Source organism: Diorhabda sublineata, chromosome 7 (genome assembly GCF_026230105.1).
Source record: "Diorhabda sublineata isolate icDioSubl1.1 chromosome 7, icDioSubl1.1, whole genome shotgun sequence".
NCBI classification, from domain to species: Eukaryota; Metazoa; Arthropoda; class Insecta; order Coleoptera; family Chrysomelidae; genus Diorhabda; species Diorhabda sublineata.
This window is the reverse complement of record NC_079480.1, coordinates 6,683,608-6,705,359: the sequence shown is the minus strand read 5'-3', so window position 1 is coordinate 6,705,359 and position 21,752 is coordinate 6,683,608. Positions and strand designations below refer to the sequence as shown.

The 21,752-nt window shown below is 32.1% G+C and overlaps 1 protein-coding gene across 7 annotated transcripts in view; it reads left to right on the top strand.

Moving 5' to 3' along the window:
- LOC130446929 (ankyrin-3-like) overlaps positions 1-21,752 on the top strand; it is a 200,686-nt gene that overhangs the window by 89,842 nt on the left and 89,092 nt on the right. For all 7 annotated transcript variants that reach the window (XR_008910193.1, XM_056783461.1, XM_056783459.1 and 4 more), the window contains exons 7-13: positions 5,398-5,674; positions 6,623-6,783; positions 6,847-7,050; positions 7,312-7,602; positions 9,930-10,085; positions 11,335-11,631; positions 12,510-12,693. Coding sequence is in view for 6 of the 7 variants with exons in the window: in XM_056783461.1 (XP_056639439.1) it covers positions 5,398-5,674; positions 6,623-6,783; positions 6,847-7,050; positions 7,312-7,602; positions 9,930-10,085; positions 11,335-11,631; positions 12,510-12,693 (1,570 nt within the window). In the remaining variant the exon portion in view is untranslated. The remainder of the gene's footprint in view (positions 1-5,397; positions 5,675-6,622; positions 6,784-6,846; positions 7,051-7,311; positions 7,603-9,929; positions 10,086-11,334; positions 11,632-12,509; positions 12,694-21,752) is intronic.

The window sequence follows — 21,752 nt, the reverse complement described above, 5'->3', positions numbered from 1 at the left end:
ACTAGTTATGTGCACCGTCCAATTGTGGAGACGGGCATTTGAAATACTATTTCAAAAGTACCCGCCGAGACGCAGCGCATGCGCAAAACGAACAAGGAGGAACGGACCCGTTTGACATTTATCCACTCGTGATATTTCGTATAAATTTGTTATTTTGGAACTGGAAATATGATCTTTACCTCCATCTCTAGTATTAATATTATATTATTTAACGAGCGGTAATGCAGATCACTGCGGTCGTCGGTGTTACAGGTTTAATCCGGTTTCCCTGCATCCTGGCGAACCGGTTCTCCAGCCAAATGACCGACGATAGGGAATAATACAACCACAGCTGTGACCGCCCACCCCAAATTATTAAAAAACAAAAAAAAACACAGAATTCAAAAAAAAATATAAAAAATAATAAAACCTCTCAAAAAAAAAAAAAAGTTTCTTCGGCCAAAATACCCAGCTAGAAGTAGTTAGACGAAAACATCCCAACGAAACCACCACAACACCAGCCCTGCAGAGGAGCAATTCCTATATCAGGACCTACCTCAAATAAACCAAATTCCTAACAATAATCCTCCAATCCTACCAAACTTTAACCAACGTATCTCTCTCTCTCTCTCTCTCTATCTCTTAGGTCACCGCGGCACAAGCCTGTGGGTCGTAATGTTGGCAGTACAAAATGGCGATTCTAACTACTTGGCAGAATGACTTGACCGTCTTGTGTCTACGCCATTACGTCCTGACAACAATAATTATGTAGTGAATGCTTTAAATGTGAATTTAGGATGTTTGTAGTGAAACACAACATTCATTTACATTTGGAATTCATATTTTAATACTCACACATTAATAAATACCCCTCCTCTATCCCTACATGGCACCATTCGAATCTTGGTCACAATATTGGATTGTATGGAGTATTAACCTCAAAATATAGCGAGTCCTTGAATCAACACAACATAATTTGTATCAAATATTTAAGAATCTCGACAACTAAATAAAGATACCGTATAAATGCAATGAAAATAGAAAATGAAAACGTTCTAAAGATAAAACCTGTTCGAGATAAGATATATGAAGCACAATTGAGATGGTTTGGGAAGTCCGCAAACAGAATACCAAAAAAAAAAACGTTCAAATACAAAAAACCAGATAAAAATAATAGAGCAAGACCAAGAAAAAATTTGGATTTACTATTTGAAAGGAGCAGCTGAGACAACAATTGATAGAATGGGAAAGAATAAAAGAAGAGAAAATATATATTTCATAACACCCGTTCAAACAGATCAAATACCTCACAGAAATATGGCTTAGGATGGAATATAAAAATTTTTTCCAAATTATTATTTCATAAAGAAATCTAAATATAATGTTTTTATTCTATTTGATAATTGAAATGCTAAAAGAATAAGAATGCATGAGTTTGATTAGATTTTTCAAAATTTGAATTCATATTAAGAAAGCGAATCGAAAAGTTCCATCAGTTAACGTTAGTCTTAATAGATGTCACTTCTCTTTGCTGGAGATAATAAGTAGAAGTCCATGTCACCGTATGGCACAAAAAATTGCAAATTCTCATCATAAAATAATATTAGTTTCAATATTGACCCACAATAATATTTTAGAGGACAACTTCCAATTATGAAGAAACATCACATTATAATAGACGCGTAAGACAGTTTTTGACCTACGTTTTCCAGTGCTTTGGATTGACAGAAGGGGTCCAATAGAGTAGCCGGCTAAATGACGTGATCTATCGCTTTCGGATTTTTATGTGGAAATATATAAAATCAAAAATATATGCTACTCCACAGATTTTTAGAGTTACGAAAAAGTATTGTGGCAGAATGCCGATAACTGACATCGTAGGTATTTGTAAATGTAGAAAAAGGCTTTAAAAATAAGATGCAATATTGTATGTAAGTCAGCTGAGATATTTTTGAACATTTAATTTGTTTATTTGGTGTAATTTTCATTTTTTTGGGTTATTACTGATATTTAACATATTTCATTTCAAAAAAAATATGCGGTATATAGATAACTGGTAAAAAGGAAATTACGTGAAATTTTCAACATACTTGCACAAACAAATTAATTGTATCATTCATGCAACAACTGAAAAATTGAAATTGTTTTTACACGAAACTAAAATTGATTAGCCTATTAGAATGATCATTGCAATGATTTTACATGTCGTGATTCATCACTCTTGCCACTAAAAATGAATTATAATTGAATTATAGTGAGTTTTATTACTTTTTTATCAATGAAGTACCGCTAATCTTCATTTAACATAAAAATTGTGTACTTAAATGTATTTAAACAACTTTAACTGTTTAAACGTTTATATGATGCAATTAATCCGTTCATTTAAGGAATTTAACAAAAAGGCTTCACTCAACCCTCTCACTAATTTATATTACAAAGTTGTCAGTAAACATAATCTTCCAGAATGTTATTGAAATAATTACCAAAATCATCTATTGACGTAACTACAGCTGTATTAATGCTGTAATCTGGAATTTAACTACATAATCTTAAATAAAAGGTTCAGGTTGAATTTTTCCATTAAAAAACGTAAATAAACGATAACATCATCATCATCATCTATCAGCCATCTTCCATTCAATGCTGGATGTAGGCCTCCTCTAGTTTAAACCATCTGTCTCTATCTTGAGCTGTATGTATCCAATTTCCTACAATTTTCTTTACATCGTCACTTCATCTTGTTGGTGGCCTGCCTCTACTTCTCTTATCCATTCTTGGCCTCCACTCCAATATTCTTTTCGTCCATCTATTATCCGTCATTCGGGCTACATGGCCTGCCCATTTCCATTTCTTTTGGGTTATAATTTCAATAATGTCCTTAACGTTTGTTCTTCTTCGTATGTTCTCATTTGTAATTCTATCCCTTCTCGTAATTCCCAACATTGCCCTTTCCATTGCCCGTTGCGCCACTCTCATCTTTCCTGCAGTTTGTCTCGTGATACGATAACATACAAGTACTATAAAAATGATAATCAAAACTTTATAACTATTGCAGTCGTTGTGCAATATAATTTGGCTGACCAGCCACCGAAAGCGGAGTCGGCTTGAGTGGCTGGATTCAGAGATTTTTACTGGAACGTTTGCCAACAGATACACATTCTAACAGAAATCTTTGTATTACCGTCTTAATGAAAACAGAGCATTACGCATAGGAGGCATATGGCAGCTAGAGTCATCCCATATCCTGAGATTTCTGAAAGGAGGAAAATTAATAGATCAGCTATAGACACTGAGAGGAGTCCACAGTACCACAGCAAGAAAGGAGACACACTAGATCCTTTCAGCCCAAGTTGAATCACAATAAGCTTCAAATGATGTGAATATGTACTGTTTCCAGTAATTCTAAGAAATTCTCCAAAGCTCTAAACATTGCCATAATTCTGTAATAAATCAATCATATAAACAATAGCTGCTGTCTTTCTGCCCAAAATATAGTTGCGTTGCAAATGAAAAAAGTTAGGAAACAGTATAAAGTTGCTGAGGACCAGTTCTGGTGATTACGGTGGGTGGTTAAGCAATCACCGAAGTGTGAGAAGCTGGGTTGTCCTAACGGAAAAGCACTTTCTTTTTCCTCAAATGCGGTCGCTTTTTGTAATTTTCCTTTAATCTGATCAAGTAATAATGCGCAATACTCTCCTATTACTATTTTACCTTTTTGAAGATAGTCGATGAACACAATCCTACGACTATCGTAAAAAACCGGCGCCATCACTTTTCCGACCATTGAAACCATATTTGCCTTTTTCAGAGCAGGTTCACTCTTTGTAATCTACTGTCTTGACTATTTTTTTCTATTCAGGAACGTAGTAATGGACCAAGATTCATCCAAAAATCGACTCATTTTGCTTGAACCGCGTCAATACCTGGAATATCTCATTGAATTGTGGTTTTGGTCCAAAGTGAATAATCGCGAACCCAATTTCTTCAGTCACTATATGGCAAAAGCGTTCTTTTGATATGCTTATATACGAATAATTATTTCTATTTATTAACTTTGAATTAACAATATCTACATTCATAATGATATTGAAAAATGTTTATTCAAAAGATTATAAGAATCGAACCCTATTCGTATGAGTTCAGTAGTTTTATAGGTTATATTCACTAAATTACATTTTACTATGTAAATTACTGAGACTTTAAATACTGTATATTTTTCAACTGCACAAGTCACAAAAAATACTAAATTTCTATTCCTCACACACTTCACTCGATTATTAACTGCTTAATTTATATAATAAGTTTTTGAACAATAAGTTGCTACTTAAAGATGAGCACTTTTTCAGCTTGCCCCATATATAAGACGGTTCTTCTGGCTTATACAATCCATACAATCGAAACAGGTACAAGTAATACAGAGAAGACCCTCCCCAAATACGACTCCCAAAATTAATTGCTGAAATAAATTCAAAAGTTTTAGTAATAATATATTTATTGTAAAAAGTACAAATAGACTTATCCAAGACTCAAAATGAATACCAGCAGCTATTTAATAAAAACATAAACTCTAGGATCATATTTACTGGAGATAAGATAAGGGAAGTTATCTGAAGAAGTACTGAAACAAACTACTACTACACCCTACAACCAAGTTATCGTCTTCAGAAAGTGAAGATAAATGAAGAAGACTGGGTTGTTGCACACAGGAATAGTATATCGGTAATCGTGCAGTAGTCTAGTGGGACCTAGCAACTGCCGCGGAAAGAAAAGTAATTGAAAAGAAAGAAGAGAGGAATGACGAAAGAAGCTCAACACTTGAGTTATATTTTCAAGAACCAAATAGAAATCTGTTCTATCCAAAAGATACAAAATAATAAAAGTCGGTTCACACTATGAATTTTCATAGGTAACTGTTAGCTCAAGAGCAACAGTGTTCTTGATGCTTTTCATTTCCTCGGTAGAATTCCAAGGAGTAGGCAGATTGAGGCCTTGGAATCAACCAGGATAAAGGGGTGATTCGTTGCGTGCAGTAGGCAGATTGAGACCACGGAATCGGATCACTTCTTAACAATGAACGAATAACCACCCTTCAATTGATAATGGCTCCTAAGTGGGAGCCGAAAAGTCGAGAATTCCAACGCGGTCAACCCGTGAAACTAGTTCTTTTGTTCATAATCCTAACCGTGGAAACTTTTCCGAATTTATATTTTTAAGCAATATTATTTCATAATTAAAACAAAAAATTCTTACCATAAATATATTAAAAAACTACTAAGGTACTTGATACAAATCATGCCTACCTAATTTCAAATACTTATATTTCAATAATGGAAAAAGATAAACAACTTATCATTTACTAAATGGTAACAAAGAAATAATTTTCACTTCATATTATTACTAATATTGTTTTTTTTTCAGAATGGTCTCGCACCTTTACACATGGCAGCTCAAGGTGAACATGTTGATGCAGCTAGAATTCTTCTTTATCACGGTGCCCCAGTTGATGAAGTCACCGTAGATTATCTGACAGCCCTTCACGTTGCAGCTCATTGTGGACACGTTAGAGTTGCCAAACTATTATTAGACAGAGGAGCAGATCCAAATGCTAGAGCGCTTAACGGTTTTACACCTCTTCATATAGCATGTAAAAAAAATAGAATAAAGGTCGTGGAACTACTGTTGAAGCATGGAGCTAGTGAGTTTTCAGTCCAATAGTTTATGTCATTGACTATATTAATTCACATCTCCATTTACAATTCGTTGCAATTCTTTATCTCTTTAAGCTACTCATTTCGGTTTCTTTCAACACATAGTTCAAAGATAGCTAAAGAAAAAGTTCATTTTAAATATTAACTATGTTTTTATGACAAAAACTGCCAAAAATATTATTGATGTAGGTGTAGGTAAATTTGATTCATGTTAAGGTTCTCTCCGAGCTTCTCTTCTTATAATTTTTATTATTATTTTCCATATAAGAAACAGATATAGCTCTTGAAACATCTTTATTTCGTCAAAAAAATCAAAGCAAGATCAATTAACTTCCAAATAATATTTTCCTTTATTTTTCACATTCTTTGTTAGAATGTGAACACTCTCTAACAGGATGTTTTCCAAAGATTGTGAAAGAATAGGGTTATTGCATGGTTTGAGAAAAAATTAGTTTTGGATATTTTATATACAACTTTTATTATAATTGTTTTCTATTCTTTGATCAATATTTATAGAGAAAAAATTATTGAAAATTCAACATTTTTATAGGTAGTTTAAACATTTTAATAAGGCCGCCATATTGCGTGACGTCTTAGGTATAAAATAAACACTGAACATATGATACAAAGTAATTACGATAGTTATTCTCTCGCTTATTCTAAAACAAGTGTTATTATCAAAATTTGAAAGAAAGAAAACAATTACTTTCCTAACTATATGCCGTGACGAATATTGAATTACATCTCTTCCAACAATCGTGACGCCGACCGAACCTTTGTGAATTTAGATGCAATACTATTGGGTCGCAATTAGAAATACAAACGAATCAAATAATGTCGATCGGCATCTAATTTTTCGTAGGAAGTGTATATCAATATTAGTCCCAACATAGAGCCAAGACAGCTGTAATGTAACGATTTTTTAATATATACAGGTATTGGAGCTACAACAGAAAGTGGCTTGACTCCTCTTCACGTTGCTAGCTTTATGGGATGTATGAATATTGTTATTTATTTACTACAACACGATGCTAGTCCTGATATACCCACTGTTCGAGGAGAAACTCCTCTTCATTTGGCAGCTAGAGCTAATCAAGTAAGTACTTGACATCTTTGATTATACTGAATATAGAAAATAATCAAAATTTCCTTATTTCAGACCGACATAATACGTATACTTCTTCGAAATGGTGCCGCTGTAGATGCAAAAGCAAGAGAAGAACAGACACCACTTCACGTTGCTTCTAGATTGGGAAATGTTGATATTGTTATGCTGTTACTTCAACATGGCGCCCAACCTCAAGCTATGACAAAGGATCTATACACTCCACTTCATATAGCTGCAAAAGAAGGACAAGAAGAGGTAATCAAAGAACAAAAATTGTTTTATAATAGAGCAAAAAAGATATAAGATCCTAAAGAAAATATTATTTCAAATATCTTCAGATGATATTATTTGCGTTACATATTGAAACCTGAAATATCATATGTATATGTTTATTATTTACTAATTATATTCTAGTCCAAATATAGTGTAATCGACACTATTATGAAAAAAATGTAAAATTGTAGAACAAGAACAACTAAAAGTGCTTTATTGATACCTATTGTTATTTTCTTATAGGTCGCTTCAGTTCTCCTAGATAATGGAGCAGATTTAACTGCCACAACTAAAAAAGGCTTTACTCCTCTCCATCTCGCTTCCAAATATGGTCATCTCAATGTTGCCAGGCTTTTATTGCAAAGAGATGCTCCAGCTGACGCCCAAGGAAAGAACGGAGTAACTCCACTACATGTAGCAGCTCATTATGATCACCAACCGGTGGCACTTTTATTATTAGATAAAGGTGCATCACCACATGCTATTGCCAAAAATGGACATACACCTCTACATATAGCTGCTCGTAAAAATCAGGTACTTATAACAAGAATTAATCAATTCTATTGTTTTCATCACATTTTATATAATTCATAATCATTCATATAATTTTTAAACATCACAAAATGTCTGCCATTTTGGTTTAAATTAATTTCATGGTAACAAGCATAGCTCAACAAATTCTTACGATATGTTACTAACCTCGTGTGGTCGTTAAGATATGTTAAGATTATCTGTGACATCAGGCAATTATTATGACTTTACTGGTGAACCACCTACCGGCTAACAGATCGAAAAACAACACCAGATCTACTGTATTTCTTCATTTCTAAGGAAGAGTCATGGAACTTCAAATAAACTGGAAAAAAATTGAATTACTGACTGGTTCAAAAATGACAAGAAAAATCCAACTTTAATGTCAACATATGGGAACTGAAACAGTGTAATTAATACAAACACTAGCATTAAAAACCCCAAATAACTATCCACTGAAAATGAAAAAATTGTAATTGAAAAAAGAGAAGCCAGATGAAGTCAATAACAGTCAGAAAAAATAATAAGAGTGAACAACATACACTCAAAATTTCAAAAAAATCCTCACTAGAAAATTTAGCAGAAAGCTAGAGAAGAGCAGACACCATTTCAACTTGCTTCCGGATTGGGAAATGTTAAAGAAGGATAAGAAGAGGTAAATAAAAAACAAAAACTGTTTTATAATAGAGCAATTTGTCTTTAAAATAAACCAAAAAGTTTGAAAATATCAATGATTTTATTAATCTTCCGTGTGATTAGATGACAACAGTCAGAAACAAAACAAAAGTGAACAACAAAACATACACTGTAAAAGGAAAAAATCCGAGAGGGAGATTCAACATAAACCTACTAAGAAAATTTAAAACACAAGTAAATACAGATTATTCCTTGTAAAGAATCACTTGTAAAAAATTTGAAGAACAGTAATGTCCAATCTACCCATTAGAAAAAAGTTGATCTATTTGCAAAATATTTGATTGAACTTTTTACCCTACATACAAAAAATTACAGTATAATTAATAGAAATTAATGAATTAATGAAAAAGCAGACAATCCACTTAAGTCACATCAAAAGAAGTAGCAGAAGAAATAACAACAAATATAAGAACACAGAAGGAACCAGGAAGTGATCTTATCACATGAGAAATTCTAAATAATCTGTTCAGGAAATAAATAGTTACGTTTGCTTGAATAATACAACCTTAAGGTTAAATTATGTATCCTCCAGTTGAAGAGTGATTGATTTAACAAACTAATTATAAAAAGTAATGAATTAATCCGAGATGACCACTTCTTCTTTATGTCCGTAGTTTTAGAAGAGCTTCGCAGTACAATTGAAGATATCAAAAATAAATACTCTCTGGAACTGATTGACTTACATCAAAAATGTTAAATCACCTTGCCACTTTAGTTTACGTTTCATTTCAAAATGGCACTTTTCCCAATTGCTTTATCACGGCTATATTTATACATCTGCATAAAGGAGGAGATAAAAATCAAACATCGAACTATCGCCCCTTTCCACGTTATCTAAGATCATAAAAATATTGGTCAAAAAGAAACTTTTATCATTTCTGTTTAAATTTGGGTTTTTAAGTAACAAATGCACATATGATGCTATATTCTCTCTCCTAAATAATGTCTACTCCATCCTAAACAATTTGAGCAAAAATTTCCAAATTACAAAAGAGAGCTGTTAGATATTTACTCGGATTAAACAGCAGGGTTCGCCTCAAGGACTCCTTCGAAAGATTAAAAATTCTGACTCTTCTTTCCTTATTCATCTTTGAATCCGTTTGCCTAATTCGTAAGCACGCTTCTTCAATTTTAGAAAGATCGTTGCAAGACTATCCACTTCGGAACGCGGAGCACGACCTTCACCTACCTACTCCACGTTCAGAATTTGTTAAGTATTATTAATATTTTATTATGCAAAAAATGCATAATCATTTGCTAATTGAAATCAAATCGATATCATCTTTTTCCGCACTCCGCAATAATTTGAGGGCATATTTACTGGAAAGTGCCTTCTACCCTGTAAACGACTTCTATTATAATAATAATATGTAATTCTAAACATGGTGCATTTTAGTTTAATGTTTGTTATGAACTTATATATGACTTCATACTAATTATTTGTTTTTTAGTTTTTACTAGCTTTTTTCTACAAATAGTAACAATTTTTTGACAATAAAGCATTTCTTTCTTTCTGATTACCCAAAGCCATTATTGTTGAGATACAGTTAATGTATTAAAGGGTACAAGGATAACTATGCCAGTATAGAAAATTATTTGACAATTTCGATACTAAATGTTATTCATTGTTATAGATGGACATCGCGACGACTCTTCTCGAATATGGAGCTCAAGCAAATGCTGAATCTAAAGCTGGTTTCACGCCTTTACATCTGAGTTCTCAAGAGGGTCATTCTGATATGTGTTCTTTATTATTAGAACACCAAGCTAATGTAAACCATATGGCCAAGGTAATGGTATTAACAAATTTTTTGTTAATTAGGGCAACTAAAATTCTGATTCTATTCAGTCATATTGTACCAGATATCTTCTCCATGTTTGTTCTACACATGTACACGATATATTGCGTGTTGTTTACAAAGAATATAATTTCCTACTCGTTCCGTGAATAAGACACTCTTTAAAATATTATAAGCAAAATTGTGGATTCCTTGAATATTATTTCTGATATAGGTATTAGGGTCATATTTAAGTAAATAAACATTGTTCTAAACTCAGACACTTTGCCTTATATGGAATTAAGCAGATAATAAATTTAAAAAAAATAACTAGTAGGTATCTAATTAAACTTTATTTATGGCTTAGGAACTTAAATAGTAGAACTTATAGATTCAAGTGAGTATATTACTTACAAAAAAATTGCAAGAATCAGAACATAATTATTCAAGGAAACTTTATTTTTTAGCATTTATAAATTTCGAAATTTTCTTATCAAGTTTTCTTTGGCAGTTATTGAAACTAATTTTTCAGTTAAGATCCCTCAGCTTTATATATGTCCTTGTTCTACTTAGCTGTACCTAAGCATCACCTAATCACCTCAGATGGCACGGATTTGTTTGGAAATGAACTCACAGTTTTTTCAGCCAATCCAAAAATTCATTTTCTTTTGCTCTTAAAAAATTCTGATTCTAATATCCGAGCTACCTGCCATAATTTTTCATTCGGATATAGAAGAAAATATCTGGAAACTGTTTTCACTCAGTCAGGTGCCTCAAATGTCTCATTTGTTTTTGAGAGAATATCTAGAGAATATTAATTTTTAAATTTATATGCAACATAACCTTCAATATATTTGAAGCATTCGATACCTATGTTTTCTTTGATTTAACAATTCTTCATAACGTATAAAACCTTTTATCCTCTGACAACAAGTTCCTATCCACTGTTTTGCCAAGTTTTCATTTTTTGAAAATCAAAGCATTCAATCCCCGAATCGATTGGTGTTTTTACATGTAACCAAGGCACACCCCCGCATCATGATTTTATAATAGAAAGTTCAATCTTTTAAAAGAAAAAAAAACAGTTATGTCAACTAGTCTTGATACTAGCTAAACTGATAAGTACAAAAAAATATTACAAACACACCAAAACCTGGTAAATACATAAAACTCTTAACGTAATTTGAATGGCTAAGAAAATATTGTGATTCAATTCAGTTCAATGATGAGGTTACATTTTATTCATATAAATATTTTTTAGAATGGACTCACTCCTCTTCACTTGTGTGCTCAAGAAGATCGAGTACCAGTAGCTCAACTTTTGCTTCGAGCTGGAGCTCAAAAAGATGCACAGACTAAACAAGGATACACGCCACTTCATATTGCTTGTCATCATGGTCATATTAATATGGTGCGTCTTTTAATTGAGCAAGGAGCTGATGTAAATCCTGCGACTTTGGCAGGTTATACTCCGCTCCATCAAGCTGCTCAACAAGGACACGTTTTGGTCATCACTTTACTATTGAAGAATAAGGCCGATCCTAATGCATTGACAAACGTTAGTATTAATTTTTTACTGTAATTTTATCGTTGTGCTTGCAAATACTAGACATAAGCAACTTTTAAAAACATTCTAAACTAAATGTACGCATAATTTCGATTTTTTAATTTTTAAAAAATATTGCAATTGATTTAAGCAAGAATTAATATATGGATATGGACTAAAACTTTTTTAATTTCAATCATTACTATTAGTAATACAAGAGTTTAACAAGAAATATGTACACAAATGAGTTTGTGCAAGAAGAGGACCTCTTTTAATGATAACCATCTTGATGGTGTCCTGCATATTAATCCAACCACTTATAATTTCTGTTATTCCGATACTACATTTACCTTGGTTGCATGTTACATTTCGCACACCTTTCATTCGCTCTACTGTTTACTAGGATACGTCTCATTGATAACTTGTAGTCTAGGTCTAGCTATGACTCATGAAGATGCCGCTGTAGGCACTCTGAGTTTCAAGCTGAAATTCCTAAATCCTCCCCTTATCATATAATTTCTTATCATTGATAGCGCGATAAAAAAATCTTAACAAGGTATATGTCATGAACCTTTGTCCTAGTGCTTGAAGTCACGGACTGGCATCAATTACAAATTCATACGTTATTTTTAAAGCTCTAGAAATTGAAGATTGTGCAAGTAAAACCTTTGGGATACTTGTATCTATGAGAAACCTTTAATGAAAGCATTAGTTGTTTCTTACAGCACCAGAAAGTATTGAAAAGTCTTGTTAATTGAGCGGTAACAAAATGGAATCAGTGTTGAAAGGGCTGTTTTAAAAAAATTATAAATTATGCGTTAATTTTGTTGGGGAGTCTAATTTTGGTAAATCGAAACAACTATTTAAAAGATAAATTTACTATTTTTTAGAATGGGCAAACTGCCTTAGGAATAGCAAACAAACTGGGTTACATCAGTGTTGTGGAAGAACTTAAAGTCGTTACAGAAACAAATGTTACAACGATGGTAACAACTAATATTGAAGAAAAATATAAGGTTGTCGCACCTGAAGCAATGCAGGAAACGTTTATGTCAGATTCTGAGGATGAAGGAGGTTTGTATGTTTTTTTAATATATACTCCATTAACAGTGAGGAAGGTATTTTTTGTTCAAAAGATATCTTATTAATTATTAATATTTGAAATGTTAAATGTTATCAAATATCATATATTTGTCACTTTACTGTATATAAGCAAAACTCACAATTTTTTATTTATGCAATTAGAATGGTGACCATAAATTAAGGTTTGATGGATGTGCTCGGTGCAATAAGGTGCCCAAATTACATTTACAAAATCCAAATCCTGAAGTTAGACTTATTAATCTACGGATGTAGCATGTTTTGCCAAAAGTGTAAAAAAGGAGATAATTATACATTTTTAAAGAAAAAAAAATATTTTTCGAAAATATGTGGTATAAGGAAGATCTACATGTCTCCATATAAAATACATTTTATAAGAAAACTAACAAAGTGCATCATTCATCTTCTACCTCTGTTTTATCCTCTTCATCCCCTATATTTTCGGAATCTACAGGAACCATACTTTCTTCTATACACTCTTTGTAATTAAAACTATCACCAAGGATCTCCGCAAAACATTTTTGGTAAAAGGGAAGGATATAAGGCAAACGTTTTTTTATCTCTTCTATTTTTTTGTTATTTCATGGAAAGAAGACATTATATTTTGTTGTTAATTATTGATTTCGCATCTGTTGGTCACCATTAAGTTTTTTTCTTATAGCATCTCTGTTTGTTTTGTGTTTTTGATCGCTGAACCTAGATGAGTATTTTGCTTATTGTATGTTTCCAAGCCCCAAATAACTTCTTCGGTACATTGTACATTGTAGTAATTTTTTTACATTCACAATGTCCTTTGATAATTCTTGCCTTATTTGTTTTACCTTTTAATGTTGTGTATTCATATTCTAAATTTCCATGTGATTTTGCTTATAATAATAAATATATTATCTATTATAAAATCAATACCATTTATTCATATCGTCGAATAATAACCAATAGATGGTGAGTCAATTCGTATGTACGTATCAGAATCACTTGAATCAGAACAGTTCTTCAATGTTCATCATAGGTTACACGTAGAAAAGAAGTCCAATCAGATCCATCCTTTTATAAACTCCAGGACAAAATTAGCGCACAACTTAAATTAATCTAAATATTTACAATAAATATACAAGATAAAACTAATTTATATTGAAATAATAATGAATAAATCAGCCGAATATGATCTCAACATAACCTTAATTTGCCTTATTTTTTACTGGAAATGCATAAATAAGCTATCATACATCCTAATTAGAAAAAAATTAGTAAAACAGAATAAATGCATATATGTGAGCCCTAATACCGTGTAGGCCCTCCTCTACTTTTTATCACTGCATTCATGCATCGCGGTGTGCTTGATAGCAAATGTTCAACAAAAACTTGCGATATATTCTCACATTCTTCAATAGCCTCTATGAGTTAGTTGTGATTAGAAACAGGGGGACTATGACTTCGAATCCTGTTTTTGAGATAGTCCCATAGATGTTCTATAAGATTCATATCCGGATTGTTAGGTGGCTCAATAATCCAATAATTTGCCTAGCCACGTGGCGACGAGCGTTGTCCTGCATGAAAAAAATATGGCCCAACAAACATTACATGTTCGACAAAAATGTTGTCTGAGTAAATTGAGCATTCATAGACCTCGTATTTATAGGGACCAATTCCGTACGAGCATCGAAGCAATTTCCTTTTTTTTGAGCCACCATAAAAAAGCAGGAGAGATATTACAGCTAATAAACCTTTCTTCTTGCCTTCGCCAGACACGCTCACGTCCATCTGAAAGCTAACTCTAGTGTCATCGGAGAAAATAACCCGTTTATAATCATTGATGGTCCAATTCTGATATAGTCACGCAAAATTTAATCTCTGAACTTTGTGTTCTCTCGTAAGCAAGGGTTTTTTTTGGCTGGTCTTCCTGTTGCTTAACCCTGCTTCATGTAAACCTCTTCTAACCGTTTTAAAAAAACGATCATCAATTTGATAAGTGCAACGTTTTCGCTATTGTCCTGATCCTCGATGGTACGAACCCGTTTCATTATGTCGATTCACTATGTGACTGATGCTGGAATTCTTAACAAATCTGTAACATATAACATTAAATATTCTTTCTACAGGAGAGTCGATGCTCGCTCGGCCTCCTCCTTTCACAAATTTCTTTGGTGGTTAATTTTTTTTTATATACTCCCAAATGAACCTCCAAACATGCATATAATAAAAACAATTACAATCAAAAGCTTGCTTCTAACAAAAACTTCTCTTTAATCAGCACTTTTTTAGAAAATGTTAACACAGTTTTAGTCTAAAACGAAGTTTGATACGAATTACTGTCAAAACAAGATTATGTGATACTATAGTTAATTTGAATAACAACTGTCACTATCAAACAAGGTCCCTGGCCTATTTGTCGTACATTAAGTTATCAATAAATAAAGAATATCGAGGAAAATATGAGTTGTGGGTTAATTTTATTCAGGGATTTAGAAGGTTAAAAATTGTTTTCAGACTCGAAGATATTGTATATACTGATTCAAATGTGGCCGTATTTCGTGTGGTGAAGCAGATAAATAAGATTCCATAGTTGGTTATAGCCCCAACTATAAATTTAACTATTTTTGAATATTCAATATAATAATTTATAAAATAGAAATAGTTTGCTTTTGTTGTGTCACACATGGCAAAAAGTGATATTTTGTAAACTGGTATCTTTTGAATCCAAAAAATTCTTTAGGTTTTTTAACATTTAGAAACAACTATTAACCTTTTTGTTTTGGTGTGTTGTTGGTAGACTTAGAAAAACGCAAATTTCATCACTCTAAACAATTTTTGACTACAACATTTAGTCAATTTTTTGAATTTGGATTTATTTTTTTATAGCATATCTTGGGATAACAGCCAAATAAAGTTATCGAATGAGGAATTATATTTTTCATTGTGATTTATGATCTTGACATCTTCCATCTTGTAAAATAAAGATATTCAACGTGTCTATTATAATAATATAAGTAATGTATTTACAAAATGCCTGACAGATATTTCAAATATCAAGTATCAATCATCAAAGGCGAAACTATTGATGTAACTGAGTGATTGGCAGTTGATCAATTTAATACATCATGCAATAAGTCGTGTGACTAATTAAGAAAAATACATTTTTTGCTAAAAATCGATTTTATTGTGCTTGTAGAAGGATTTGTCTCTTGCCTCTTGAATTTCAGCAATTGCTTTTCCATTTGAGCTGAATTTCTTACCGTCGAGCATTTTTTGGATATCAGCAAATAGCCAGTAATCACTGGAGGCCAGCTATGAACTATACGGTGGATGAGGAAGCAATTTGAAGTGTAATTCGTTCAATTTAAATATCTTTGCCACCGACATGTGAATCGGTACATTGTATTGGTGAAATAGTTTTTTTCTTCGACATATGAGGCCATTTTTACATAATTTTTGCATTCAAACTATTCAACATCTCTTTTTAGTATTCGCTATTGATTGTCTCTTTCTTTTGGAGATAGTCGGTGAACAATATTCCAAGTGCTTTCTAAAATACTGAAGTCATAAACTTCTCAGCTAACAGTTGTGCCTTCTTATGCTTTCGACATGGTTCAATGGCTGCAGTCCACTCAGATGATGATCGTTTTTATTCCGGAGTAAAGTGACGGATCCATGATTCATCCATTGTCACATATCGATGCGAAAAATCTGATTTATTACGTGTAAACATTACCAAACACTAGTCTGAATCATCAATATGTTGAAGACTTTGAAAAAAGCTTTATCATGGTTAAATGTTCATGCATAATTGTAAACACACTGCCTTCTGATATCTTCATGGCCTCAGCCAATCCATGCAATTTCAATTTACGATTATATATAAGCAATTTGTGGACTTTTTTAATATTTTCTGTAATAACCACCTCAATTGGACGATCAGAACGTTCACCATCATCGGTGTCTTCACGACCACTTTTAAATTCATCAAACCAATGACAAATGGTTCTTTTCGATGGAGCAGATTCCAAATAATTTTTGAAGCCGTTTCTGAGCTTGTACAGTATTTTTTTTTTCATCAAGAAGCAATGATAAATTAAGACAAGAAATTTATTTTGAAAATAACAAAAGTAGCTTCACTTAAATGGTTGTCACTTTTCTCTGACTAATCGAAATGTCATGAAATTTTACACATAGTCTTTTGAAAGTTGTCACTTTACAAACGTCATATGGATTTGACAAGCAGCGCCCAGTGTGTGTGTCAGTCTCACGACTTATACTTATAACTGATTTCCTTCTATCAATAACGTTACAACAGGTGATCTATGTTTTTAAAAGATGATTCAATTATCTACCAAAATCGAATAGGGCAAAATCAGTGGCGTATCTAGTCGTAAACGGAATAGCGCTGATGCGACTTCGTCTCCGTTTACATTACCGTACATCATGTTTCTAATCAAAATTTTGATTCTTCCTTGTTATATATAATAGATTAAATATTAGTTAACTAGCTTTTCATAAAAATAATTGAAAATTTATTTTTGGCAGAATTTGGCAGAATTGTATATCCATTGTATTTAGAAAAAATGTGATAATCATTAAATTTGAGATTATGCTCCTAATCTTATGTATTCGGCATAAATTATTTAGAAACCGACTTATGGTTAGGTTAGGTTAGTTTAGGATAAGTGAATAATTGCATCACGATTGCTAATAAGCTGGAAAAATTTATACTGTGGAATCATTCTGATTTCACTTTTGTGACTAATGAGTTACTCCAAATGTATATGCAAAATATATCATACAAATAGCATATATTCGACAAATGGAAACAAAGACTACTAAGTTTTGCACAAATTCTTTAGATAGTGATGTCATTTTGATTGGATAATCCGTTTCTGAGAAATACTGCATGGAAAGATATCAGTATATTGATTCAATTTTCAACATAACAAAAACTATGTGGAGATATGATTTTCGCGCCTCATATATGCATATCAAATTAATTAGTATGGTCACCTCTACAACATACTAAATTTTCAAGGTCATCGGAGCTATAAGGGTTAAACGATACAATTACCAAAAAATTTTTTTATAAAGATATTTAATTAATTGTTAATTGTACTAAATGCCTTAATCCAAATTTTTAAATTGCTATAAATTTTTGTTTCAAATTATTCATTTTTAATATTTTAATTTATTCTTTGCGTTCTTCTATCGCCGCTTGTACCTTCATTTTTAATAATTTTTACTAGTAGATTGTATATTAAACAAGCTAGTGAAAATAATGTATGAACGTTTTTATAACAATTTATTTTAGTTTTGTATTTGTTGAAGTTGTTTGACTAATAATAATAATGAGTAATAAATTTTGTTTACCCGATAAATTGAACTGTACGCTCGAAAAATTAAGTAAACATAGTAAAAGTTTACAATAGTGAAGTATTTTCTGTTATTCAGGTGAATTGCGTTTTCGTGATATTTACGAAATTATTTCCAAATCTCTTTTTGTTTTCAATGAGTTAGTCTTATGATTTATTTTGTTGGTAGTAGGTGAGTCATTTTAACAAAATAGAACGTGTATGTCTCGAAAATTCTATAATTGATGCTTTAGATCATTCTAATTTTACAACTTATATACGCCTCAGAATATTTGGGTATTATTCAGATAGAATTCATTCCTATAAAATGTTGGTTAAGGTTGAAGGTTCGCTCCGCCACTCGTTGTGGGTAATAACATCATCTATGAAGGGAATATTGTGGTCTGTACTTAGGGATACCTACCTTTGTCATTATGTTGTGGGCTTCTGCTAACATTTGAGTGCTTACAAATAGCAATGGTGATAAAATTCTAGTTTTTTATGGTTTCATGTACATGTTTCCCATTTTGGATGAGGTTGCACTATATCACAGCTATTATCAAATATATAGACATGCGGTTTTCGCGACCCTGTATCACTTTTTTGTAAAACTTTCAAAGCAACAAACAGAAATATTCCAACTACTTTTGTTTCTGACACACAAGGCGAAAACAAAGTTTCACTTTTGGAGATGTTATTATTTCTCAGGTCCTGTGTAAGATTTAAAAGAAAAGTCAGTGGCGTTTTTAAACATTTTTTTAGACCACAGTTTTTAAGATTGGGCAGAAACTGTATATTTTAATATAAATCTTTTTCTGAATACATTGATGTATCGGAATCTTATTTTCAATCAATTTCAGTTTTAAAAATCAGAAAAATCCATAATAATGTTTGTTTATTTACTATGCACACATGCATATAAGTTGAACATGCACAAAAAAAATGTTTGGTTATTACACATATGGAAACTAAATCATAAACAGAGTCAATATAAAACAATAATGATGGCTGACGGTGAAAACAGGGAATTTAATAATTTTTAAAAGTATATCATAAAATATTTAAAACTTTCTAACGGAAATATCGAAGCAGCGCTGCAATTATATTTAAACATGGAAAGAATCGGCTTATTTTATTTTATTACACAATTCAAAGAATAAAAAAGGTCTTATTAGGTTTCCAGAAAGACGTCAGCTCTCTCAGGTTACGGTATATAAAATCCAATTTTTTAAATTATGGCTGCTGTTCAAAACCTAGGCAACCTCATGTTAAAAGAATTTAAGCTGTCAAAATTAATGTTTTAGCGTGAGTGGAAGCAAGATCTCAACTTTCCTGTAGAAAAATAGAAGAAGGTGTAGGAGTTTCAAAATTAAAAACGCAAAATTTTTTAAAAAAGCATAAATTTAAACTGTATAAGGTAAATATTTTTCAAGAATTGCATCCTAACGATCCATTTAAACGAGTTGAATTTTCAAATTGGATTTTGCAAAAAGGGGTAATATGGTCTGACGAATCCCATACAAGCAGCAGCGGCGTATTTAATAGGCAAAATAAATGAATTGGTATCGAAAAAACCAACTTGTGAACGACAGATACAAGGCCGATTTGGTTTTAGTATTTCATGTTTTTTATTGGGCACTAAAATTGTATATACAATTTTTGAGGGTAGTTTAACTAAATATATTAGAAAACAATATGTCAGAGTTGCTGGTACAGCGACATCAGATATATTTTCAGCAAGATGGAGCGCCCGTTAATAATTCAAGGGTAGTTAGAGAATATTTAACTGCTCATTTTGGTACACGTTGGATTGGCATACACTGAGCAATCAGATGGCCCTCGAGGTCACCGGACTTAAGTATTATAGACTTCTTTGTATAGTCATACTTAAAAATAAGAAGCATTCAGAAACTTACAAAGGCAACCCAACGACAAAATGGATGAAAGTTTGAACAATTTTATTAGATATATATTTTTTTGCTTTTGTAATTCATTTTCCAATTTGATTTTTATAATTTTTAAATACCCCACTGACTTTTATGTACTATAAGCAGTTTTCATTATTTTTTTCTATCTTAAACAGGACCTGAGAAATAATAACGCTTCCAAAAGTGATCATTTTTATTTTCGCCTTGTATTTCAGAAACAAAAGTAGTTGGAATATTACTGTTTGTAGCTATAAAAGTTTTACAAAAAAGTGATACAGGGTCGCGAAAACAGCATGTCTATATCTTGAATAATAGCTGAGATACAGTGCAGTCTCAACCAAAATGAGACACAGTGTACAGCTCGATACTGTATGTTCATGCTGATTCAAGTAATGCCTTATAAGTGGTTAGCTGATTTTTTTTATTTTCTGTTGATATTTTTCGTTTTGTTTTGAATAAGTGCGTAATTTTCAAGTATATTTTAATCTTAATCATGGTGTGTTATGATCAATAGTTATTTGAAATATAATTTTAAATATAAATTGATTTCATAGAAACGTTTCAAATGGCATTCATAAAGTTTTCATATTTTTGAAACTTATCTAGATTGAGGGGCTCACCAGCTTAATAAATCTGTCTTTATGAGTCGGTAGAAAGAAAGAATGGAATGAAATGAAATCATAAACTATAAAAAATTAGTATTGTGACAGAAAAATGCACGCAAATTTATAATAAAACTCAAAACCTGCTTTCTACTTTTGAATAATTCTCAAAACATGCTCCATTGGTAGCGATACACTTTTTTATATGATCGTTGATGTCAAAACGAGCTCATCTAATCGGCAATTTGAGTTTAGAAAGCAAGATCAGGTCAGTAAAGCGGATGATCGATGCGTTGCGTGCTACAAAAATTCGATCCTAAAATATCCTGAAGTAATTTTCGAAGTAGTTTTGTTGATGAAGGGTATGACTCTCATACCTAGAAAACATCTCAACGTCCAAAGCAATAGACTTCTACTACAAGATTTTACTCTAACATTTAGAGAAGTTTTTTATTTTGAAGTGCTTCTCGTACTCCCAATTAGAGGGCTCATCTGGCTGCTACTTTGGACAGAGTGTGAAAACCAGTAGATTTAATCAAGTTACCGAACGGAAAACCTGGGTGTACCTACCTCTATCTTAATTCATATTTCATGTAACTCTTGATCAAAAATAAAGCCAACTTCTACTGCAATATACGTACTCACCAAAAAAATATCTTGAGGTCGAGTGGTTAATTCTTGGGTATGCGAATACAACTTCCGCTTTCTCCTAAGCAATACCGTATAATTCATTTTATACATAATGTCAAATCTAAACGACCTACAAGAATGATATTGTATTGCAATACCAAAAATACCCATCTTACTGATGGATTCTTTACTCAAAATACAAAAGAAAATTGTTTCATACCTCTTCGATTACCGGCCTACCAAGATTTTCCCAACAATTATCTAGCTGTTTTGGAGGTTCTTTTATCGGCGTCGGATAATCGTTACATCTTCAAACGCCTCCTAATCAACCGTAGGCGTTGCATGTTCTCTGCGGCTTCCTTGTAACCTTTTGCACTTTCACTTTCATCAACCAACGCTGCCGCAGTTGTACCGATTTCTCCTTATGCTGAATCTAATTGGTTCACACTCCGGAGAAACTCAATGCAAAACATGTTTTTCCATTGTAAATATCACAAAAATGCCAAGTAGGATGCAGGAACATGCGCCGGATTGAAAAT